The sequence below is a fragment of the Aulonocara stuartgranti genome (assembly GCF_965226115.1).
Source record: "Aulonocara stuartgranti genome assembly, chromosome: 19".
In the NCBI taxonomy this organism is placed as follows: domain Eukaryota; kingdom Metazoa; phylum Chordata; class Actinopteri; order Cichliformes; family Cichlidae; genus Aulonocara; species Aulonocara stuartgranti.
Window position 1 is genome coordinate 1,594,839 of NC_138955.1, and position 26,523 is coordinate 1,621,361.

At 42.0% G+C, this 26,523-nt stretch overlaps 1 protein-coding gene across 3 annotated transcripts in view; it reads right to left on the reverse strand.

Moving 5' to 3' along the window:
• LOC309695716 (latent-transforming growth factor beta-binding protein 2-like) overlaps window positions 1–26,523 on the reverse strand; it is a 90,706-nt gene that overhangs the window by 62,584 nt on the left and 1,599 nt on the right. For all 3 annotated transcript variants that reach the window (XM_082516557.1, XM_082516558.1, XM_082516556.1), the window contains exons 2-3: window positions 24,423–24,496; window positions 10,617–10,887 (exon numbers count right to left, since the gene is read on the reverse strand). In XM_082516557.1, the coding sequence (XP_082372683.1) occupies window positions 10,617–10,887; window positions 24,423–24,496 (345 nt within the window). The remainder of the gene's footprint in view (window positions 1–10,616; window positions 10,888–24,422; window positions 24,497–26,523) is intronic.

Here is a 26,523-nt window from a genome sequence, read left to right on the forward strand (position 1 = left end):
TCCTCATAGCAACAAGGTCATGCAATGGCATAGTGGTAAAGTTTGTGCTCAGTGAAACTTCAAAAATAACTCAACACCAGCCTCTGTCACATTAAAGTCTTACCCTAAATTACAGCTTTTTGTGAATGTTTAATGTCTGGTAGTAAATGTTTTGACCTCCAGAGTCTTGGCGTTTGTCGCAGCATCTTTTGCAGGATAATCATGCTGATATCTGAGTCTTAGATTGAAGCAAATATCTTAACGGGTCACAAAATATGCCTCATCTCCTCCTCGACCAAGCTTAAATGTGCTGCACAGGCAAGAGAGTGATAACGGTCTATTCATTTAAGTTGTGGCAAGAAAAAATAAAGAATTTTTCCAATATTCGTGACTTTTTCTCTTTCCACTGTATATGAAAATGAACAAATTTTAACTGAGTGCACCTTTGAAATTCAATTTAAATGTGCCAGAAGTGCCAGTGGTCCAACATCTGTCCCATAATATAAAGTATGAATAAAAGGAAACACCTAGTCACTGGAACATGTGCATTGCTTTAACGATAAGCTCCTCTCTACTAAAACAGGTTTTTCTCGTATACGTGGCCGCATAAGGCCAAACATCAGTGAGCAATTAAGGCCCAGTCTTTCTTTGATAACATCTCTAGTCATTATGACTTGGATAATTGTGGGTCCTGGCAGAATATTCCCCCTTGTGAAAATATGGGTGTGTCTAAGGGCTTATCGCACCAGCCACGGAGGCTGGATTAAATCATGTTCTCTCTGTCTGGACGGCCTTCCAGGAATCCCACTAGTAGCAGCCAGAGCCTGGGTGAAATGAGTTACAGTGGGGCTGGATTGATTCAGAAAGCTTTTTATTCTCCCCCAGGGGAAGAGTCTTATATTAGTGCAACAACTGGGCCTGGTGCACCATGGAAAGCAGAAAAGGGTCTTGAGAAATTGACTGAGCAAAGACTGTTATTTGGATCAGCCGAAGTGCCGCGCAGACAAATGAAGAGATGAAGTTCCACTTAATTTTATAGGTATAACTTCCCCCAGCGTCTGCATGAAAATAGATTTTCTGTAAATCTGACCTCACTGAGGTTTGCCGACATTACATGATCAAAACACATGACTCCTGCCGTCTGCTCAAACGCAGCGCAGGCCAGCACCTGTGAAATAATCAGCTCCCTTTTTTTATCTCCGGGGGGTGGGAGGGGGCAGGCAGTAGCCGTGCCAATGTGCCAAGTTTTCGCCTCAGCATTTAAAAAGCAGGGTTTTCAAATCCAGGAAGCAGTGAGTCTGGATGAAAGAAAATCAGTGTGGTTGCTGTGGTTCAGGGGCCAGAACCAAAATGCCTGCAGGCCTGGTGAGCTGAGAAGCCATTTAATATTCTCCCGTTTATTGTAGTTGCTCTGATCATTAACTTAGTAAAAATGCCGCAAGACAGGTCAGCAGGAAGAGCCATTACCAACTGCTGACTGAGGCTATATATGCTGGTCAGAGTCATATGTCAGACTGTTTTCACGATAAGCCAAAAAGGGTTTCCATTTAGAAGAGTGATTAAGCAAATTTTTGAATTGGAATATAATGCTGGTTTGAAAAGAAATTTTACAGGGACCACAGGGCAGAAATGTAGACATGAACAAGTCCCGCTTTTGGAGGTCTACTTTTGTATAGTTTTAAACTTTTGGAGGTCTACTTCATCCCCCAGTGGAACCCACAGGAACCCTACATCCTGACATCTGAATGGATTAACTGGTCCCATGCATAGCCATACTGCTAATTCATGCTTTCAACACCATGCCCCATATCTGGGAGATGTGTCTGATTGATGCTATCTCCATCTGCCTCAGTGCCGGAGGTGGAGGCCGGAGAGCATTCCGGGACAGGCGTGCTTCTTTCTTTCTATAATTGCTGTACAGTATTTGTCCGTCCGACAGCTGCATCTGCACAGGCCAGCTTGATGAGGTGGATTTGGCCACGGACGCAGAGCCCGCTGGCACGGCGACTCAGAGAGAGTGTTTCAGATGGGGCTTTAGGAGAGGTGGGACGGGGGAGAGAAAGACATATCTGTCCCATGCTGACTGCTGAGTTCTCTATGGTCCTTTGTTCCCTCTGGCCTAGCAGGAAGCCAAACACTCATGGGACTCGTTTGGCTCTGTGATTGTAGGAAAAAAAAAACACCAACTCTTCCTGGCCTGGCTCGGTTAGTATTGTTGTGTGTTAAAATTGCTCACATACAGCAATCTAGAATACATTTAGATGTGCATAGTAATAAGTGTAATGAAAAATAGCTGATCAATCTTTACTATTTCACGCTGAGACGAATTTAACACGCCTTTTCTATCATGTGGAGGGTTCACTTAAGGACAGTGTAGCCTCCATAGCTCTACTCTGGCATATTAATGCAAAAGCAAAGGGACCCCCTGCATCCTCCAATACCACATCAAGTCCTGTAAAACCACAACAGATGACCTTAAGCCATACTCCAGAAAGCCCTGGGCCATTCACAAATTTAAAAAAAAAAGCTCACCAGGGATTGAGCTTCAGGGTACATGTCAAGTTTGCAACATCAGCACAAAATACTGTATAAACAAGCAGAAAGCCGGTGAACCTGACTCCACACAATTTCACTCCCATGCCGGGAGACAAATCAGTCCTCTAGACATGCAGTCATATGCCTGGTTTAGAAGAGAGCCCTATTCAGAGGAGAGCAGCACACACAACCTGCTGGAATTAACTTTTACCCCTTTACTATACTTTAACCATACTTCCTGTGTAGCTCTCCTTGTTTTTGGGAGCAGCCAAAAAAAGAGGATGATTCTATACAGTTCTTCTTTGAGTAGCAAAGCAGACTGCCAGGTGATACAGTCAGAAAACTTTCCCAGGCTGAGCCTTGGATATATGTTTCAGTCATAAGAAAACACTTATCTGATCAAAGTTATAAGTTTCAAGTGCAACATGTGATGTAAAGCTAATGTGGGATTTGGGCTGCTCTTAATTTATTATCCTCTCAACTCAGTTGTATTAACAGAGGCTTCCTGAGCAAATATCCACTCCTGCCTTTCTGCATTTAAGCTCTTTGTCTCTCTTGCGTCTGATACCTGAAATTCCTCGGCAAGCATTGTGATCATTGCTCCTAAGAAAACTGGCGATAACAGCAAAACAATAATTCAGCGCAGGTGCAGAGTACACCTAGGGGATTTTGACAGGTCCCAGCAGCGCTGGTGGTGTGGTTTGTCTGGAGTGGGAGTGAAAGCAACCAGTGATCCATGATTAACATGGAAAACTCCCACTACAACCACAGTTTCCTCTGAGAAATGGCTGTGTGGCTATGTACAAAGCCTTGAGTCAACAAGCCACATAACCGCCAGCCCTATTAGTCACTAGGAAAATGGTGGGGCCGATATAAGCAGAGAACCTGTACGTATGACCAGAACACTGGGCGTTTTTCTTTTTCTTGTAGTAATTCAAGTGAATTACTTGTGAGGAAATTCAAACAAAGAACCAGTGTTGATGACACAATGATCCAATTTCGTTTTATCCACTACTTCCAATATTAGTGGCATTTAAACCCAAAGTTATATTTCCTACCTGACTGCACTGAATCATTTTTTGTGAAAAGACTGAATCTGACAATACTGAACGACTTTATGTTGTACATTTTGAGCACATCATAGTGATTATTAATCAGATTGATTGTATTATATGTTTTATACTTATTCTAACAATGATAATAAATTTGATTAAATTACTATTAGCATTGTGGCTGCAATCATTCAATATAATCAGTGTGATCACTTTGTTCAATTTGCTTTACATTGTCTGTCTATGAACAAGATGTTTTAGGGTTCACTGTAACAGTCAAATTATCTGTGTGCCACCACAATCTAAAATGAAAGAATAAAACTCCTGCTACGCTATGTGGAGCAGTGGTTTGGTGGATTAGCACTGTTGCCTCACAGCAAAGAGGTCCTGGGTTTACCTCCAACCATTTGGGCTTTCCGTGTCATGTTTGTAGGTTCTCTCTGACTATTCCTGCTTCCGCACGCAGTCCAGCTACATGAATTTGGTGGAGTTTGGTTTATCTAAATTGGTGTGAATGTGAGAGCGAATGGTTGTCTTTCTCTCTGTATTAGACCTATGCAGAGTGCACTCTGCTTCCTGCCTTATGGCTGCTGGATAGGCCCTGCATTGAGTAAGTGGAAAACGATGGATGACAATCAAAAATCAACTGAAGTGTTGGCTTTAATTTACTGGTCTGATTTTTCTTCTCACATTAAACAGTGAACTTTGGACAGATAAAAGTGGAAACTCTACCTCAGGCCTAGAAATCTGCCTTTTCTCCAAAATTAGAAGACATTACGTTTGGCCAAAAACAAATTATGGGGCCTGTTTCTGGTGGGTTTCCGTCCCACAGTTCAAATATATGTGAGGTTAATTGGTTTGTACGTTTCTAAAAGGTTTCATATTGTACAATGTCACTGCACTGTGTAAAACTGAGGTTTAAGCATAATCTCAGTAAGGTACAAACCACCATGTTACAGAAGGGTATAGTAGCAGTACCATCATGGGCACCACGATGTATCACTATAGCTAGAATAATGTACTTTCTTTTGCTGAAAGTGTGTCATTTATTTTCTACTGTGAAAGTCTTCAGACCTGAAGTCTAGTCTAAACATAACGGCTTGAATTCTATGTGGTATGAATTGCAGCTTTGTTATCTATGTAGCTGCCGACGCTGGCCCTGAGTCAGATCATGTAACAGACCAGAGAGAGATGACCTTTAGAGGGGTAACCTGCATGCAGCATACATCCTGCTCTACCCAGCTTTGTTTCCTGCAGAGAACTGATGTCAGAGAACGGCAAGGCAGTGAAGATTATATGAAGGACTCATGGTGGTGGTGGTGAATACACCCTTTACACATGATCATTGGCCCTGACCTTCATACCAGGGGCCAACTGTGATCTACAGAATCTAATGCTGACATCCCACCACAGACATTACAAGAAACACTGAAATGCATTTGTTCTACAGGTCAGAGGAGGAAGCAGTTATTGGCTTGCCATATACAATGTGCTGAGTTTTACGTTTTATGGTTAATCCCACAAAACAGGCAGTTAGGACATTTGGGACAAAGCTGAAGGGGGTCGGAAGAGAGGCTTAAGACTGAAGACAGGAATACAGGAGGAGGGAGTATGACAAGGAATTGTGCTTCCCAGAATCCCACAGCAAAGGAGGCTCCTCATATGTTTTGTCCATCCCACCAAGACTTTTATTTTATGCCGTCAAGCATAAATTCATTCAGTGGGGGTATTCATGGTGCACTTTATTCTCAGTCCCCCCACAAAAAAAGGCAGACAACAAAAGAAACAGTTTTTCTTGATGGAAGAATTTATCACCATGGATGAGATCATTTCTAATAAATAAGAAGTTAAAAAATATGTGATAAAAATAATTTAGATAAATTATTCATAGTCAAACCTAGGTCAACATAAAGACACGTGGCCATGAATAGAAGGTGAGGGTCTTAACTGAAGAGAAGACATGTGAATGGTTTTTAAATATTCCACATTTTTTGGCAGATTTGATTTATTCTACTTCATAAATGTACAAAGACTAGAAGGAAATGCAGAGAGTTGAGGACAAAATTATAAGACCTTAACTTGGTTGGTCATGAGATCGGACAGATGCTGAGCTGCCGCTCAAACAGTCAAGCACTGTTGATAAGCACGCATTTGGCATACTGTATATGATGCTGGCTAACTGGCTGCCTGTACAGATGTAAAGACATTTGGCTTATTTGGCTTAGTTGGGCTAAACATCTGAATAGGTAACTGAATAAACAATTTTTACACAATGAGCTAATAATGAGCTTAATTCTTTTTTCTTCTAAACAAACTTAAAGAGGTTTTTTTGAGAAAAAAAAGCTAGATGGAAGCCTAGAAAATAACAGAATACTGTGCAACAAGAAAACATAAAATTTTGCATGAAAAAAACAACATACTTTTGATCCATGCATGAGCTTAGGAGAAGACAGAATCAAATTGATATGGATTAACAGGGGCGTGTAATAGGAATGGACTGTACACTGAACCATCCTGGAAGACAAAGACCAAGCAGTTTCAAAAACCTGGCTATCACCATCCACCAGCCACATCAACAGCAAAGTGGGATACAAAGAGTGCAGAAGAGGAAAAGCAAGCCGAGGTGTGAGGAGCTTTGAAAGCTAGGAAGAAGTCACTGCAGCTCTGTCAGATGAATCTGGTCCTTTTAAGAAAAAGAGGGTGATAGGTGTAAAAAAGTTCTCAAAAGAAGCCTGACTGCAGAAAAGTCATACGTAGACTGTAAGATGAACTTCTCCTGAGTCTTGCAACAATCCAGCTGCCTCACAAGGTGAGAATACCTCCAGAGTGATATTTGACTCTTTTAACCTTGAGTAATATTACATTATAACATTATGATAAGGTATTTTGAATCCCAAAATAAATTATTTTGTGTTGTTTGTGCATAACAATGCTCAAGTGAGGCCTCAGTCACACCTGTTGGCGAACATCTGGAAACCTCCGGTCTCTAAGGAAAAATGTGCATTCTCTGACCAGTTGCGAGTGATTGCTGGAGGTCGCTGCCAATTGCTGTAAAACCGGTACAACCCCATTCATACAGGCTTAGAGACTAATCAGTGACTCCCTGGCGACTAACCATCACTAGGGCAACGTCTGCATTATGCAACTGGTTGGCAAGTGGTTGCTGGTAGTTGCTAGTAGTTTTCACTGAAAAAAAGTGTTGGTTGCAGCAGTAAGGCAAAACTTTTACTTTGAAGTTCCTCATTTCTACAGCTTGAAAAGTAAATACAGACAAGTCTGTGTCTTCCATGCAAACTACGAGCAATCTCCTAGTGACCAAAGTAATCACAAGCGCACCCTCTTTCCAGCTAGCAACTACTCACCAACTGGGTGGGGAATGCATTTTTTTTCCCTAGACAGGAAGTTGGCAGGAGTTCATTAGCTACACTCTAGGCCTGTGTGTCTGAGGCCCAAGTAATTTCATATTTACTTATTTATTATATAACACAATTAAAAACATAAATGGAAAACCAAAGAAAATAAATATTTTAGTCAAGTGTTGACATCCTAATTTCTTTCATGCAATGGCAATTTGAAAGATGATGTTGCAACATTCTCTATTTGGTTACTGAGTAAATAGTTAAGTAAAAACACTCTGTAACAAACTTACCAAACCACAATATGAATTTCGGTTACTCTGTGCCTAATCAAAAAAAGCCTGAGTCCAGACGCAGAAGTTTTGCTGGCCTGCCGAAAACTGAGGAAAGTATCAGATTCTCAGAGATGTTGACAAACCTCAGCCGCAGACACTACACTTTCCCTGTCTGCCGCCTCCTGACATTTGCGCAGTTGGGCTTCAAAGCTGAGTATTGACTGGACAGTGAAGAGGCCAAGCAACGTGTCTGGACAGAAGAATTACAACAGATCCGACTACAGTATATCCTGGAACTTCATGTTACCTTGTTGACTTTTTCTCTTGTTATCATTGTTTTTGTTCTTTCCCTCCTTGTTTGACTCATTCCTTTTCTACACTATTTCTTACTCTTGGCGCCACTTGACAGGCAGGGTTAGTAACAGGGTGCTGCTGACATAACAAGCCAACCCTGCTCCAAGTAAGACATATATAGTACCTCACACCTTCTGTAGTAGAATAATTACAGGAGACTGGCTGGATGCTGCATGCACCGGGAAGCTGCTATCTCAGTATATAAGTGAGGGCAAGGCCAGCATGATCTATCTCAGCCTGAGCATCTGTCCTCCCCTCTCCAGTCTTCTTACTCTTTCATTGAGCCTTGGCACCAGTCTTTCTAGCTTACTCTCACTCTCTGTGACCTCACGTTGCTCACGCTTTCCTGGCTTTGAAAACAGTGGAACCTCAGCCTGATATATGAAACCGAGACTTGCATCTACCACTTCTCCAGAGGGAGCACTGTTCCACCCCTTAAAGATCATTCTAGGCTGACAATGCAGAAAATCTGCAACAGTTCACAAGGGCTAAGCTTTAAATGTGAATCATACAAGCGCTCAAATAGTTTCCTGGAAGTGTTCAGAGTCAAGTATTCTAATAGCTATTTGATTAATGTTTAAATGAAGACATTTTATAATGTTGGCCGAAGCATTTATTCTGTTCAGAAAATGACAGAGAAATATGTTGGTCACAACAACTAATGCTTGGAAATTTGGAAACTTAATAGCACTTCTTACAAGCAGTTAGTCAGCTTCGGCAGAAACACGACAGTGAAAAAGTCATAGCTGGGGTATTCATGATTCAGAAACACTGTCGGCTTCGAAACAATGTTGAACCTGCAGCCGAGTCTCACTATTTATCCCAGATCAGTGAGTCAGGACGCAAATATGTCCTGTGAGTCAAGAACAAAGCAAACATATGCATAGCAACTGTGCAATCTTCAGAAGTCTTGTATTGATTAAAAGATTTACTATGACTTCAAGATAATTGTTTTAGGAAGGAGGAAAGGGAAAAAAACTCTTTTATGAACCATCTGCCAAAACATTTCGTTAAGTTTTATTGTGCTACCACAAACACGTGCATAGTTCATCCAGCATAATTCCATAATACTAGCGAAAAAGCCCAAAAAGACACAAGACCCTGGCAATTAGCAAGAGGAGCGCCATAAATGTCAGACATACATGAGCATTTTTCAGTGGGTTGGTGGAGAGAAATTACCCAAATGACAAATTGTCCAAAAAAGGAAATGATGATCTCAGTGCCCAAACGAATTATGGCACTTAAACTGACTTTGAGCGGATTAGAAAAGCACTGGGCCCGAGCCCAAAGTAGAGCACAAATTGACAAGATAAGTCTGAAGCTGTAAGCAATAAAAATCCATCAAAATATTCCCGGAAACAATTACTCCATTTCAACATCATTGACCAAAAATATGGCTCTAGTCATGGTAAAGTGATTAATCAAACCAAAAAGCCTTTTCCAACAAGATTGGAACTAAAACAGTCAGTCATCCAAGCCAAGAAACTATTAAGCCTGTCTGATTAGCAGTCTTTGGAGAATTTGCTGAATGCGCTGTGAAAGAGGCCTTCATCTGAGCAATTATTAGCTGGATACATTATAGTCGCAAAGTTATTCCAATAAATCCAAGAACAAGCAGAACTGGTCAAAGCTTAAAGAAAGAAAATAATCTCCTTGTACTATTTTAAGAGCAAATAGCATGGGACGCACCATGTTAGGTTTTCCTACCTTTTACAGATTTAACTTAATACTTTTCAGAGCAAGTCAGAAAATTCATACTTGCTTTATTTGATATTAGTTCTACTTAGTGTGTATTAAGGATTTAACATATGAACCCAGTCATCTGGCTTGATTTATTGCAATGGTAAACATATCCAGCACTAAAGTTGTTGGTAATGAACTGCTGTTTGTTCACGAGCCTTTAGATAAATTCTAAAAGCACAACGTGTCGATTTTCTGTAAGCCTGTCTGTATGAGAGCAATTGTAGCTGAAATAAATATCTCAAAACCACAAGAGCTGTATATTCACATGCATTCAACAGTGAAGTGAAAGGAAAAATCTGATGATGAGATAAAAAAGCAGGTTGAAATCTTATTCTTTATTTGCTCAGATTAGTTTTTCACACTCTCAGCTCTCTGCTCAGTTCAGCTACGGTTTGTCTGCTGCTCTGCACAGCCAGCAACCTGCCCGGTTCTCTATGTGTCCATAATCTGCTCTGTCACGTCTCAATATTCCATCTGTGTCCCGTTCAGCCTGAAATAATTATTCGTCTTTTATCTAACTGCAGTCTGCTAGCTGCTACATGAATGACAACAGATGGCTAATCTGGTAATTGCTAATAGTAACACGGCTAACGTCAACGTGTTAACACTAAAGATAACGGTTTAATAGTTTCGGTGTTGTTGAAACGGTATCTTTACTGAAAACCTTCATAAAGTGTTCAGTGTTATAAACATTAACTACTTCAGCTTTTTGTGAGCAGAGGAGCTTTGTGTTCGTCTGTCTGTAGCAGTTGTGAGTAAGGTAGAAGATGCAAAGATGGCACTGTTGGCATCAATACTGCTGCAGGAGTATCTTAATAATCTGAATATCCTTTGTTTTTTTTGGGGGGGGGGGGGGATAATCAACCTACTACCCAGTGCATCACCGTGTCCCATGAATCACTGTCCTGAAAGGAAATAAACTAAAGTGACAAAAACGTTTTTTGTGCCAGGCTGCTAAAATGCTTTTAAATTCCCTGTAACATGAGAGTTAGTCAGAGCTCATTCACAAGTCTCCAGTGGCCAGTTATGAATTCACATTTTTTAGCTTTTCTCATTTTCAGCTTTTTTTTCTTTTTTTAAACTGATATAGGACCTTCTACACTTTCTTGCACTTTTCAGTAAATCTAATGAATGAAATAATAAGTTATTGCTAGTTTGTTAGCTGATAGCTTGCAAACCACGAGTAGTACCTGCTGTATGTCATAACCTTTCCAGTGTGGCAGGCCTCAGTTTCTAGCTGAGAAAAGGCTTTAGTCTTCTGAGCACTGGCAAAGCTATGGGCTATTTCTGCCTAAAATAAGAAGAGTTAGGTAATCACTTACGCAGTGTGGGCTGGCTGTCTTGTAGTCGAAGGTCGTGTGGTCTTGGCCTTTGTGGTATCAACGGTGTCTCTTTCTGAGGGCCTTTTCTGTGATTGGTCTTTCTGGAAGGGGTTGGTGCCAGGTTGAACACGCCTCAGGGCACCTCTATCACGGATGTACACCTGTTCTGGAGCCACCTCTTCACAGCGGGCGCCCTGGAAGCCTGAGCGACACACGCAAGTATGTGGCCGGCTGCATGAGCCACGGTTTTGGCAGGGGGGCTGACAGTCAGCTGAAGAGAGACCACAGATGGAGATCAAGTTATCAGCAGGTCAAGTCAAGGCATGTACCCCCTGTGTACGAAAGGGCAGAAACAGAAAAGGCTTTGCCTGAACACAAGGGTCCACTTTAAATTGATTTAATCGAGGGGTCGTTAGTTTCACTTTTTAACCAAGTTGCTCCTATTCCTTCAGCAGAGCCCCGACCTAAGAGCCTGTAGGGGCTGTCAAGCACAATTTCTCTTGTGTTTTAAACTGACCTGTTTAGTCTAAATGTATATAATCACTTAGATTAAATCCTTACCCAATTTCACTCTGAGGTAAAGCCTTTAAGACAAGTTCATGGCTCTTTCCAGTGAAGCTGGTATTTCTATATACAGAGCTTTCCTAAAAAGACCTTTTGTCTCTGATCTAGAGTCCAGTATGTGCGTTCACTATAGCGCAGCCAGTTCAAAAAGGTAATAAAAGCAAGCAATCATAAAAAATGAGCAAATAGGAAAAACTGTACAGAAGGCCAACTGCAAATATCTGACACTTCATCAAAGAAATGTCTTGTAAAGCTGAAAAACAAACTAAATCTGATGGGGCTTACGGTACTTAAGAGATGAATGTGTGCATAATATTTATCAATAGTCTGAAAATACAACGTACTGAGGTTATTTCATGGTCATGGAAAAATAATCTATGTCACTCTACAAGCCCACCCACATCCTCCAGACACTTCAAATACTGAAAAACACTGTGGCACGCAACTTACAGGAAATTCTGACTGATACTAATATTATACTGATATTTTGGAGTGAAACTTGAAACCAATTTTCAGCAATTAAAATTTTTTGATGTATTAATATTTGAATATTACAGTTTTATCACGCAATGTTCTTGACATACATGCATACAGTACTGTGCAGGTCTCAAGCTATCCCTCTTTTCTTCATATTTTCTTACAAAAATGCAAAAAGGGTTCAGAGATTTTTAGAAACATGCAGACATAAATGGAAGAACAGAGTCTGCACAATTCTAACAAGCTCGAAAGTCAATGTTTGGTATGACCACCTTATGACAGCCTAAACTCTCTTATCCAAGCATTCTTGCCAATTTTGTTTAAATAGTCTTCAGGAATAGTGCTCCAGGCTTCATGACGGACATTTAAAGGTCTCCTTTCGGTGTTGGCTGCATTTTGTTTCATTGTCTGTCAAGACAATCGCACATTGATTCAGTAATGTTGAGGTCCAGGTTCTGGGAAGGCCAGTCCATGTTTTTCTATGCAGGCATACTTTTACAGTATTGGTACTGTGTTCGGGATCATCGTCAAGCTGAAAACTGGAGCTGTTGCCCATCAGAAGCTTTACCATGTTTTACCAATGGCTGGAGACATTCCCTTCCTTAAGAACAGCATTTTGACAGCCACCCTTCCACTGACACCATTTCTCAGGAGGCTTCTATGAACAGTCGATGGATCAGCTGAAGGACCAGGTCCTATATCAGGTTTTTGCTGGGGGGGGGGTCTCTTTCTTAAGGAAATGACTTTCTGATATACTGTTCTTTTAGGCCTAATACTTCCTGTTTTGTCACTCGCCCAGTTTCCTCAGACTTTTTTAAGGACACACTGCACACTGTGCCAAGACATGCCAGTCTTTGCTCCCATTTCTTTAGTTGAAAAATGCCAAATTACCCTGAACAAGACTCAGTCCTGTCTATTGCATATGATGTATTAAACACAAACAAATATGCAATAACTGCTTATTAGCTTTCCAGAAGTGTATTTCATGGACTCCTTAGCAACTTGCCGTAAAGATGCTACCACAATGATTTGCATACTCTGCTACATGTGCTACAGAGAGCGCTCAGTGGAGGCAGGGCTGCTCAAACTTATGTGGTGATGTCAAAATTCGTTTTCGAATTGCTCCGCAAAGTTTTCATATTGACTGTACCACAGGATATTTATGTTGATACCATATATATATCAATATCAAGCAGCTCTAATACAGATAATAAGCTCTCAATCTCGGGATACGAATGTATGCAGTTGACGGCCCTCGAGGATTCATGGCATTATCCTCAAACACTAAATCGAGCCACTGGTCTGTAGTGGCTAAAGCAAACAGCGGCGCTCTGTCAACATGGCTATGGAATGCTATTGACACAGATGCTGGAGTGGACACTGACAAATCACAGGCAGGAACGCAGCCACAGCTCTTGGCAGTGAGGAGCGCTGGCAGTCAGATGGACCCCACTGGGTGCGAACGGCGCTCTACCTGCTGCACACTTCCTGTTATTGCAATACTGGTATGACTTTGGACATTTTATGTTTCCTTTTAGCCTTGAGCAAAAGCACAAGAGGACCCCGAGGATGCTGTTTCTGATGACAGCAGATCAAACTGACAGGAGGAAACACGACAGCGCTGTGTAACAACTGTGGCGTCACACATTTACTTTCAAAGATAAGATATGAGTGCCAAATCTGCGTTTGTAGCTCTGTTTTTTGGTTTTCACATTAGAGCCCTTGAATAGTTAATTGAAAACCACTACATTATGCATCGTCAGGCTGTGGTATGATCAGAAATCCTAACAAATTGCGGCTTAAATATCAGACATTCACCGCTCTTTTCAGTTTCATGGTGGAGCACATTTTATTTAGACCACCTAATTCATTTCTTTTTAATTACTCTGAGGAAAATGTACACCCCATTTGATGAAGTGTACACATGAGAAGAAATGTGGTTGTAGATTTGTATGACTTGGTATGTGATCCGAATTTTCCATCATGGGATAAAACAGGGATTGTCTGAGCTCTACTTGGCAAGAATCAAAATACATCATCTAACTAAAGCACGAGCTGGCTGGATGCCACCGTCTTGTCCGGAGTCTGCTTAACCTCAAGTTTGTGGATGAAGCAGTGGATCAACTAGGCCACAGATTCCCGGGACATTATGCTGGAGGGACAAACTAGGTGTAATCAAACTGTATTCTTCAAATAGGCTTTTAGAAACAAAATGACCAAAGTGCACGGAGAGAAAAATAACCGATTCACGGCTGGCTTACGATGAGATATGTTCAATCGCGTGACCCGTTTTCAGCTGCGAGGCGCATAATTGACACCAGACAAACAAATGCTGCCTGTGCTGACAGCAGCACAGGCAGGTCAGTGACTCTGGACCTGACATATGCCCCATACGAACCTCACATAGGCCGTGACGCCGTATACCGTGGGTATCTGTGTTGTCTCTGTGCCCTGCCTCTGGGCTGTTGAGCACATTGTCACAGTAATTGCTGCCGTCCAGATTTGTCTTGCACATCATTAAAACTAATTGCCTCGCATTCCATCCATTTCACAAATATGCGCAGCAATTATTACTTTGCGAGAGTAATAATAAAATGAGAATCCATTGGAAATAAAAGAGGAGAAATAGCAAACATTCCTGGCATTTGCCGCTTCAGCCTTAATTATGAGTGAGGCAGACGGGCCAAGTTTTTGGAGTTTGCGTCCACATCCAGTCATCTGAAAAGAGGGGGGCTGCTGGACGGGTATCGAAAGCTTTGATCGATGAGCGCAAACACGCTGATCCACACACATGAGAAATGAAGGAAAAAATCTTTAGTCTTTAATGTCCAAGTGGCATCTTCAAGGAAGTGCTTGACAGCTACGGTTAAAGCAAATCTCCATCCAAAATTCACTCATGCAGTGAAGAAACACTTTCCTTTAAATTGCTTCATTTGGGAAAGTTCTTGGTTGCATAATAACTCCTCACCAATATATAAGCAATGCCAGGGGTTTTACTGTTTATAGTTTCTTTATTGGGTTACAGTTACCTCATAACTTCAGGTTTGCATGTGCACGTAAGTCAGACAGATTCTTGTGCCTCTTCCTCTGGTCTCTCGTTTCCAGCTCAGCGCTCGTTTCCAGCACATTACAGTCCACCAGAGATTTGCCTTCCCTTCTCTCTGATTCAAAGTAACACAACCCATTAAATCTTTACAGTCCTTTCATTCTGCAAAGGGTGACCTGAAACCATATCTGACACAATACAAACTTGTAGAAAAATCTCCTCGCTTTACACAGGTCAGAAGAGCAAGCAAGAGGTAACCTGACATTTCTGAAAATAATATTAGTATTGAAAGCCTAATCACAATAATCTCAGGCAGGACCCGCTACAGGCTGAGAGCATTATGCACCATTATGAGATTTAGAGGCTGAAAGCTGCTCTGGAGATTAGAATTTAGTACAATGTGATAAAGGGCTCGACTACAAACCCTGAATCTCAGAGGCAGGAAGTTGGAAAATAAGAATGAAAGTGCAATTTGAGCAACTTGCTGCAAGTTTGCAATCTCCGTCCACATGCATGCGGATGCAATGTTTGCGAAGAGGCTCAAGATTCTGAAAGGCATTCAGAGCATCGCAGGCATGAGTAAAAATCTTGTGACTCAACATGTAGTGGGGTAAACCTCATGTGATGACAGCAGGAGGCTCTTTTTAGGAGTCACCACAGAACCTGACAGATCTCATGAAATAGGTCGAGTGTTCAGGATTGTGGGGGCCACGGCGAAGAGACAAGCTGAAAAAAATTCCGCTCATCTGGACTCCCTGTCCACGGAAGAAGTAAGAATTGGTCTATTGAGCAGTTAATACAATTGACCTTCAATGCTAACCATTTCAAGTGAGTGTTAATCTCTCCGCAACATGTGATTTCCACATGGCTGCTGGAGCGAGTGCCATCATTTCATGCATTCCCCGAATGCTAACTTTGCTGTCTATACCCAAACTGCTGTTACTGTAACTTTGCAAGCCTTCATTAAATGCTCATAAACACACATCTCTATTTTTATAATTAAAACCATAGGGGGAGTGCGCCTGACGCTGTGTGACTGATCCCATATTTTCTCTTTGTGGTGAAGCTTACAAGGGTAATATTTCACTAAATTAAGGTGCTTCTGTCATAGACGTGCAGTTACAGTCACAATGTGGGTTTTTTCTTTGCTTGTTTGTTCCAGTACAGTAGTTAAAAGCTTTTCTTTTCCAAAATCTGTGTGTGTGTGTGTGTGTGTGTGTGTGTGTGTGTGTGTGTGTGTGTGTGTGTGTGTGTGTGTGTGTGGAAGGGGGGGATTTGTTAACCTACATCTGACCCATAACAATGTATACATTACTTTTAGCCATGCTGCTGTGTGCCTCTGCCACGCCCCTCAATCTCCCACATTCAGCCCCTAATGGGTCACATGCTGGGCCAGTCTGTTGAGGATATCTGGATCGGGGGGGATTGCAGCTAGTAAAGCTGACTCTGTGAGACGTGGTGCTCTCCAAAAACCCACAAACCCCATCCTCGTGAGGGATCACAATCCCAACAACTTCCATATGGTCTTTAAGCAGGAGGGTGCTGTGATATATGGTTGGCTATGGGCTGTGGCCTCAGTGAGAGTGTGTGTGTGTGTGTGTGTCGGTGTGTGACTGAAGGAGAGCGGTGCTTGCTGTTAATGTTCATCTGTAAGTGTCACTCAAGCTCAGGCTTTCTTCTTGGGGTCGCTGAACGATCTACTTCAGCAGATGGACTTCTCGCAACACGATGTCGCGTGTTAATGAAGTAGCTTGGTGTGACTAATTGCGCTCTCCCTCTCGCCTCTCTATTTAATTCTTAGCAGCTTATCAACGATGATAAACAAAAGAGGCATTTTACAAGGAGATGTTTGGGTCCAGACACTGAGCAGTACATAGTTTTCACCACACTTTTGTCTGTGGTAGCAATTAGAAAAACATGTGGTGTAGGAGGCCAAAACAGGGCCCAATTGCAACCTACAATGAGAAGCACCAGCTGGACTGGAGAAAACAGCACTCCTGGTTTGGGAAGACAAACTGAGAGCGGGCTGTCCAGTGTCTATGTTAATGATGGGGTCTGGGACAGTGGGGTGTGTATTGATTACAGGATCTGTCTAACAGGCCATAACTCTCTACAGGACTGCCAAAGGAGTGTCATGCCCCAAAAGTGTAAACTGTGCAACCCCCACAAATCCACACATATGACACATGACGTCAACAGAAACACAAGCATCCTAAAAACCTCTTCCTGTTTTTGTAAAGCAGAGAATAGTGCTATGTTGGCCAGGATCTCGCTGGTATTAGGCCTGATGTCAGTTAAAATTCACTCCTTCAGAGTATTAATGAGTCTTCTTTTTTGAATTTGAATGACTAATCAGTGGGAATGCAGGATTTCTTTAGTGTCTTTGTCTTCATCATATTGGTTGGGAACTAAATTCTTAGTGCTCTACATTAAGGGGATCCTGGAAATCCCATAGAAGCTTCACATTTACACATTTTCCTATCATCAGTAACTCTTCTGCTGCCATTAATAAATAAAATATTCTATAAAATATTCTCATTTTGCACATAATAGACAAACTAGGTCACCTACACATTACAGGAGCTCCTCAGACATGGAAAGCCATGCCGTGAAGCTCCCAGCACACAGTTTCTGTGCTGATGTTAATGCCTGAGGAGGTTTGGAACTGCTCATGAATCAGAGCCGCTGTGACTTTTACACACCGTGGCCCTCAGCACTTTGTGACCCCGCTCTGTAACTTTAGATAGTCTGCAACTTGAGTTGCTGTGAATGCTTCCACTTAACAATAACACCACTTACAATTGATTGTGGAAAATATGTAGGAGGGAATGTCATGAACTGACTTGTTGCAACGGTAGCATCCCACTACAGTGCCAGGCTTGAATTCAGAGAGCTCTTTAGAACGACCCCTTCTTTCACAAGCGTTTGTAAAGGCAGACTGCATGGCTAGGTGCTTGATTTTATTCAGGCACCTATTCAGTGAGATTGGAAACACCTGAATTCAAAGATTGAAAGGTGTGGCCCAGTACTTTTATCCATACAGTGTGTATGTGGCGTGTGTAGACAAGGGTGCAAATAACACTAATGTGCAAGTCCAGATTCTTCATTTCAGCATATGTCAAAAGATTTGACTTGATATGACTTGATATGTCTAAATATGTCAAAGTATTGGGAGTCACAGACTTTTAAAAAATAGAAAGTGATGCAACAAATATGCTGAAGCAAAGATGGCAGACCTGCATTTCGGGGAACTGCTTTGAAGGTCAGAAGACACGTGCATGTACTTGTTTCTTTGCCAGCTGCTTCCCACATGTTATAACAAAGATGAGCATTAAATGCATTTCACACATAAGATCAGGTTCAAAAATGAAGTGCTGTGATGAATAAATAGACAAAGAAGAAGGCATGGTCTTATACTTTTACGGTGAATGCAATTAATGAATTAATTTATAAAGAAAAGGCTTTGTAGGAAGGGATAACCATGAAATTTTAAACAGCAGGGTCGAGCCTTTACTGTACTGTCGGTGTTCCAGACAGGAAAGTTGTAATCCTGCTCAAGCTACCCTGGGGACATGATGGAATCAGAGAAAAATGTTGCTTGCTTTATTTTTTTGCTTTGAGAGGAAAGTTACCTTGTGGTGGCAAAGGTAAAAACTGAGGGAGAGCGATGTTTCTGCATGAGGAGTTACTTTAGAGCCAGGATGGTGCTCTGAAGAGCACAGCAGGCCAAAGAAAGCTGGAAGGGAATCAAAAAGAAACTCCTTTCTACCACCTTACACTCTGTCAATCAACAACAGCCTAAGAGACTGACAACAACTTTATTCCTCCATGTGAATGAAGCACCTTTCATCTGCCCTCTCTAAGAAACAACAGGGTTAAATCAGGAGCCATCTGTGGGGTCACGCTCTCACTGTTAGCCGTACTTGCAGCATGTTGCCATATGTATCACGTGCTTTTGTCAAAACACTGTGATGTATAGTGTGGTGAAATTAATTCTGCCGCTCAATCCAAAAGCGTATGCTTCGGGGAGCACTACGAGCCGGGGGTATAAAGAACGGTAGTTCCTGTCAGTGCTGCAGTTACCCTTTCCCCACTGTTTCCTGCCCTTAAGTATTCTATATTGTCCCATGCATTCACTCTGTGTGTGGCAAACCATGCCATTAATCTGATTAGTAAAACAGCCATCAACCTTCGAAGCCAGAACAACCCAGAACAACTTTAGTGCGCTCTTTTAAAGTAGATAGTAGTATTTATTTATTTATTGTCATTGTCAAGAACAATGAAATTGTGTTTGGGGCTTCCATACAACCCAAAAAAAAGAAGAAAATAATAAATACCCCTTAAAACCCAAGTGTACATATTTAACCCAGTGTGACTCCAATGCAATAAGACAATCCTTAGCAATAATGTTCGTAGAAATTCAGACAAAGACCTGAGAAACATGACAAAATACAACAATGCAACCCATTCAATATTATTGTACTGTGAGATATGATATCAGATATGATAGTTATCTATTTAAGAAAGAGGGGGGGGGGCAGGAGGGGGAAGAGAATAAAGATATGATGCACCAATGCAGACCAGTTCATTGCTATTAAGAAGTTGGATATGGTTATTGTCCGTGAGAGGGGGGCAGAGAGTTCAGGAGCCTCACAGCCTGTGGATACAGGCTGTTGGCCAGTCTGGATGTTCTGGCCTGTATAGACCTGTACCTTCTCCCTGAGGGCAGCAGATGGAAAAGGTGGCGCGCAGGGTGATGTTGGTCCCGCAGGATACTGTGCACCCTCCTCAGACAGCGAGTGGGGAAGATATTACTGATCTCTGGCAGACTTGTTCCAATAATTCTGCCAGCTTCTTTCACCACCCGCTGGAGTGCTTGCTGATCGGCCTTGGTGCAGCTGGGGAACCACACTAGAAATCCATACGTCAGAACGCTGCTGATGGCACAGTTGTAGAAGTTCAACATCAGAGATCTGGGAATGTGTGCGCTCCGCAGTCTCCTCAGGTAGTAGAGGCGCTGTTGGGCCTTCCGTACAACTGAGGTGATATGGTTGCCCCAGGAAAGCCATCCTTTTCAGCACGCGGACTGAAATATTTCAACAGCAGTTGAATAAATTTCTATTTCTTTTTTAAAATAAAGAACATCTGTCTTCTCCCGTCTTCTCTGCTGCCATAATGAGGTGTACACTGTTCAATTTTAAGTGACATAAGTATTTGATGAAATTTTATAAAGATGTTCGTGTCCTTTTCCTTCAGTTTGGCTTTATGAGAAAATACCTCACCTATTTGTAGAATCCTCATCAGCTACAGCTGTGTTTTATGTTTTATGTTTAGCTCTAAATGAAATGCATATAATAACTGGTAATCATCGGCATAGTCACTCAACACATGAACTCAGAGAGTTCAGATTGGGACCGTGCTTTCTCATATGTAGCACACAAAAGAAGGTGGCCTTCCTTAGAAGTGTTCTCTCTGCTTGAAATACTCAGTTTTGTTGAGGAACAGGATGGAGCTCAGACTGAGCACACAGGATGTAACACATATGACGACCACTCGAATTCACAGGTCAGTTCTCACATGGTCATAAACGGACATCACACTGACTGCATGATCCTGGGCTAGGAAGCACTGAATGCCCTGTGGTACTGAGCTGCCCATTTGCATTGTAGCAAACAAGCTCAGGGCTGCAGTCGTCATGCTAACATTATCACTCTGTGCATATTAGCAGGACTGCTTTAGGTGCAGCCCGACAGAGCATCTGTGGCTGCTACTAAACAAACTACAGTAAACTGCTTCCATTTTGGCACAAAAAACCCCCGTGTGAGCAATCCGTAGTACCCTATCCACAAAATGATTTACTGCCAGCCACATGAGCGCAAAGATATGAGTGGAAAAAACACAGTAGTGTGATTTAAATCTACATTCCGGTTACAGGGGGCTTTAAAAGTTTGGGTTCTTTTTTTCAAAACGTGTTTTAAACCAAAACTTTAAAACAGTAATTTTACGCTGGTGTACAAGACGTCTAATTGAGGGTTACTGTATTTATTCTAAAACATGCCAGCAGTTCAAACTTCCCCTCTAATTCCATATCTAAGTATCTCACTGTTTTGTAAATAGTGGTTATTTAGAAGCCGGTGCAACAGATTTGTCGGTACTAAACAAACATGCTGCTTTCTCTCGTTTTTTATGGTTTACTACTTATTGATGTATTTAGTCGAGCTGATGGTTAAAACAACACTTTAAACTGATGGAAATTCTTATGTTTTAGTTAGAGTTTTGACCATGAACTATCTGCAGTTTTCCATCTGAGAGCTGCAGATAGTCACGAGGTTGTTGACAGCACCAGTAATGGAGCACACTGTCTTATAACTAAGGCAAGGCTGCTGCTTGGCTATTAGTAGTGAAGCTACAATATGGGCTCCTTCTGCTCCTTTTTTCTGTGCAACTGCACTTTTGATGAACAGATGTGAATCATCACACTGAGGAACTAAGTCTTAAGTGCTGACCCAGAAACAAGATTCCCCATTTAACTCACCAGGAGCTTCGATTCTACTTACGAGTAAACAGATGGAAATATAGCCAAGCTTGCACCTGGCCTCACTTTACCAGCCAAACGCAACACACACACACACACACACATCTTTGGTTATAAGCCACCATAAATAAAATTAATATTCTTTAGGTAAAACTGTGGTAATAAAAGCCTATAAGCTTTCATCTGTAATAAAGGCAGTTAACTTCACCAGAAGGCGAACAAGCATGACACAGCAGAGGAAATGCAATGTTCTTCTCAATGATTCAAAGCCTAACAGTCAGAACTCGCTGGCTATTTTTGGCACATGGAATTTGCTTTAATACATAAACAAGTCTGCTAACCATCAATCCTGAACTTGAAAACAGAGATAGTCAGCACCAAACCTTCCAGGATGTGGGCAGGACCGAGGATTTAGTGAACCAGATGACGATCTCTAATCAGACGCACGACCGAGACTGAGACGTCAACCTTTTAATAAACACGGCTCTTAAACGTAAAAATAGGCGCACTCCCGGGACGACCTGTGATCCAGTTCCTGTCACGTTTTCTCTGACCTCAACGCAACTGAACAAGGAGGTATTGTGAGGAAAGCGTGATTCTAGACACTCAATGCAGCCTCGCGGGTGAAGCCCTCAGCCGCCACTTTGTATTAGACAATAGTTCAATCCCTTCAGTGAAAATTTCCTAGACACAACTCAGCCACGTTATGTTTTTACTTCTTGCTCCCGCCCGGCACGTTTGTTCCTTTTCTTTCCCCCACTGTGAACATGTTTTCTCAGGTTGCCCTCTCCCAGTAAAGCAGGCTGGATGTCGGGCAAAGACGAAGTATAGATATCCTGAGCTTGTTTTCCTCCACGGAGGTCTTCTACATGGGGGCTTCCAGTCCGCGCTCCAGTCTGGGGCCTTTATGTTGGCACCTTGCCGGCTGTGGCGCTTCACTCAGCTGATGATAGCATAGCCTCCAGTCAGACCTGGGTCAGGGCCAAGCCGTAAGAGGGTCCAGATGGTCAGACAGTCCCCTGGCCTGCTCAGATCCTCCGCCTTGTTTAACATAGGGGCGCTAGGCTGAACCTGTTATTATCTGGCAGATTAAAAGTATTTACTCTTTTAATTTAGGTAACTCCAGCTCCACATTAAATGTAATTTACGCCTTGGTAAGTGTGCCTTTAACTCTGCATTGAGGGAGGGGGGAAAAATGGAGGGAAGCTTTGTGTTGAGCACGAGGGAGGCAGATCTAATAAGAAGACCGCTGGAGCCAATCAGCTCGCTGAAATGTGCGTGAAACGGGGTTGCGTGTGTGAGGGGGAGATAATTAGCAGAAACAAAACAGAGAAAACAGTAAACAAGTCAAAGAAAAAACCATGGCCAGTTTTACTGGATGTCACTTAACAGTGTGGGTTTTACTGCGCTTGTAAAATTTAAAGATAACTTTTACTAAAAAAAAGGTTTTTCATTCCAACCTGTTATTTTTGCCTACAGCACAACATGCAAGAACCAAATGTGGAATGAGTTGCAGCAATCTTACTTTAGGATCATCTGAAATAGCATGTCTAAAAAATGGATTTTCTCCCAGAGATTAGGGCTGCCACGATTTGTCGACTAGTCACGATTACGTCGACTATCAAAATCGTCGACGACTGATTTAATAGTCGACGCGTCGTTTGAAGCTTTGTAAGATCACAAAAGACGCAGGAATAATAGCAGGATTTAAGAGTGTAATAACGGACTGAAACAGAAGATGGCAGCATTGCATGTACAAGGATGTCAGCTACCGTTAAACCCCGAAGAAGAAGAAGAAGCAGCTGTGTCCCAGAATTCATAGCGCGGCCCAGCGCAGTTTCCAACAATGGCGGCAGCTGGTTAGTTTTAATGTTACTCTTATTATTCTTTCTGGGTCACAAAATAAACGTTTAACATATTTTCAGGCGAGAATGTAGCTGTGTAAACCTCAAATATCTGCTCAGTTTATCAAGACACCACATATTTTCAAAAGCGCTCTGACGTTTTCGGAGACATCTGTTACCCACTAGCTCGTTAGCGAGCCGTGAGAACACCGGACTCCCCGCAAATCGTTTTCAAACCCACCGCCGTCTTTCGCTACTCAGGTTAAATATATATGAGTCACTTAGATAAATTAAAAATGTTGTTGTTTGGCTTTTTTTTAGTATTTTATTTGTTCCTGAGTAAATCAGTTTGTCTGAGATTAAAGTTATAGTTTTTACACAGCTGAATAAACGTCAAGCAGACAGCTGATTATCAGAAGTGTGAGATGCTGGAGAATATACTCCGGTGTCCTGTTATATTTTAGATAGCAAGGAGTTTATTAAACTTCACCGAAACAATCCGCAAATTTCATTAAAATTTAATAAACTATCATCTTGTCTTTATTTTTAGTTAGCACAGACCTTAAACACTTAAAGCTGTAAGCTAATGATAGTTATATAAGAGCAGATGCTGCTGGTGCAATAAGCTGTAGTTTTGCGTCCAATGGATGATGATCTGATTAGTCGACTAATCGCAAAAATAATCGGTGACTAGTCGACTATCAAAATAATCGTTTGTGGCAGCCCTACCAGAGATAGTCCATATGCAAGCTAAAGAAAGAAACAGCAACACTGACCTGGGCTGAAAAGCGCTTTTCAGCCCAGGTCAGTGTTACATTTTAAAGATATGGCTCTGCATTCATTCACAGCCTGTGTCTTCTGTTCCACTTTTAATTATCTGGTTATTCAATACTGCTGCGGTCGAATAAAAAGAAGCAGCAGTTCCACCCATAATTAAGGACTGCTGTCACAAAGACAGCCAAGTGCTAAGTGTCGGTAATTTCCAAGCGAGGGTCTTACATGAAAAGAAAAAGGCAAACACTGCATGATGAACATGACCATGGGGGCAATAACACTCAGGGAAAACTTTCATAGGGCAATTCCGCTTGACAGGATAGTCATTAGTAGCCATTTACTATGTTATTTTTCAGTCTGAGGGCCTTAGATTGTAAAGCCTCTCTGTCTGCAAAGTTTACTAGCAGAGGAAGTTCTCTTCTATATAATGCATGGCAGTGTGCTTGTGTGCCGCTTCACCAATTTGTGTGTCCTCGGTTGCCAAACTGAGCAGCCAAATCAAAGGATATCCAAGCAAGGTACGTTTATTTAAAGTTTACACAGGGTACTGAGTTAACGACACTTACGTTTTATGCAGCGGTTGGTTCCTGGTGCCAAAGCCCAACCAGAGCAGCACTGCTGACCTCCACAGACATTCGGCCTGAACAAAAGATCACAAAAGACGAGAAAAACAGGGTGAAATAAAAGTTCTTTTTCTCAGGTGTTAATCCACAAGGCAATAACTGTGAGTAGGGTGAACCTCCTCGCATGACAAACTGATCTGATTGCAAAGGCTGTTAAGGGTTTCAAATCCTTCTGATGTGGCTAGGCTATTGATAGGAACAACTTGGAGATTACGCTATAATTGCATTTTATTTAATAATGAAAAAAAAATTCAGGGCAAGTCACGAAACTTTATCTGCGTGTGGACCCACAAGTCCCTCGTGCTGTTATGCGAGAGTCCAGGGTGAAGACAAATACAGAGTTATCTGAGCCCTGGAAGGATTAAGCGAGGCAAACGGGACACGAAAAAACACCCTATAAATCATAGAGCAAATGAGAGATGACAAGTTTTAAACAGCTATATCTGGATTCTTTTACTCGTTAATCCTAACTGGTAGTCCAGGCCAATTTTTGCGGCGAGATAGATGAAAAGGCACCAGACCGCAAGAGCAACTCTGGGGCAACAGTCAACACGCTGGCATGGCTCTGTGCCCCATCATCTTTTCACAAGATATTACAGTAAGTGGATGTCTGACTCATGGTGATTTGAGAAGATAACGGGGATTGACTCATTGACCTCAGTTGGATCGCGCTCAGTGGATGCTCTGAGTGTTACTGAGGCGTCACAGGGATAAAATGCAGTTATTTGGACCCTCTGGCAAGATTAGTTTTGTCATAAATCAAACACATCAGGTCAGGCTCGTGCCAAAGACATCAGTCATCACGTTCAAATTCCATCAAGGGATTTATGCATGCAATGGAGACCTTTATACAACATATTAGTAGCATGCCCTAGGCTAAAATATAGGTAGATAACACCTTGTTCGCACCTTGTTATATTTTTATTTAAACCTTAACATTAGGAGGCATAGAATTATTTCACCGCTGAGCTATCTGGATCAATCACCTATCTGACAGGTGCAGCGAAAACAGAAAGAGGAGTCACACTGAGTCAAGTTTAATGTAAAGGAGAGCTAAGTGAGCCCAGCTCTGCCAGTGCTGCGGGGTACGGTAAATGAGCGAGTGGGAATTCCAAAGAGGAAATGTGTCATGCGAACACTTTCTCTAACAAGCAGCAGATGATTCATCTGAACTAATAAGTGTTAAAATCACCACGCAGACTACTAAAAGGTAATGTTCCCGCAGATTTACGCAATGCCCTCCTTTATGTTGCTCGAAAACTCAAAGAACCCCATTCATTCAACGCTGGAATATGTGTTTTTGGCAACATCAAGTAAGGCATTCGCCCTATCCTGCAATAAAGCATGTTGGATCTAATCCTGTGCCGAGCGATTTTCTTTGCACGCTGCTTTAAACAGACAGCACCTCGATGTCTGAGTGATGGATTGGTCCGAATGTGCTGGTTTTTTCAGGTTTAATGGTTCAGACCAAAACAACATAACACATCTGCTACGCAGAGAGAAAGGTACATGTGAGCGCTGACATCATCATATCCTGTCTGTGAAGCCTCGTGAGTTTAGTGGGGCATGCTACTTCTCAAGGTCCTGCTCACCAAAGGCATTACAGTAGAGTCAGTAGCAAGTAGGTAGCTGGGGTAGCAAGCTGTAAGTGCATATCATATGCAGGCCCATCTATTTCTTCTAAACAATCCTCCATAACTTGGACATATCAATAATAGACCTGTTATGCCACACAGAAGAAATGCTTTTTATATATTTTCTGTGACAGCAGTCCAAGATGAGCCGTTCAAATCTCCCTCTGATTATTATGTAAACATTCACCCTCCAGTGTGTATCAAGCTTTGTCCCAGTGGAACAAACATGAGTGGATGCAGGAGGCTTCATTTAACAAAAAGAAAAGAGGTCTAATATGGAAACAGCCCGTTGTCCTGTTTAGAGTTTAACAGAGACCCAACAGGAGATTTGCAGGCTGGAGCGAGTGCCACTGGAGAAACAGGTGTTTCTGATCACCGAGCAAATTTTTTAAATGCTCACCAGCCAACGC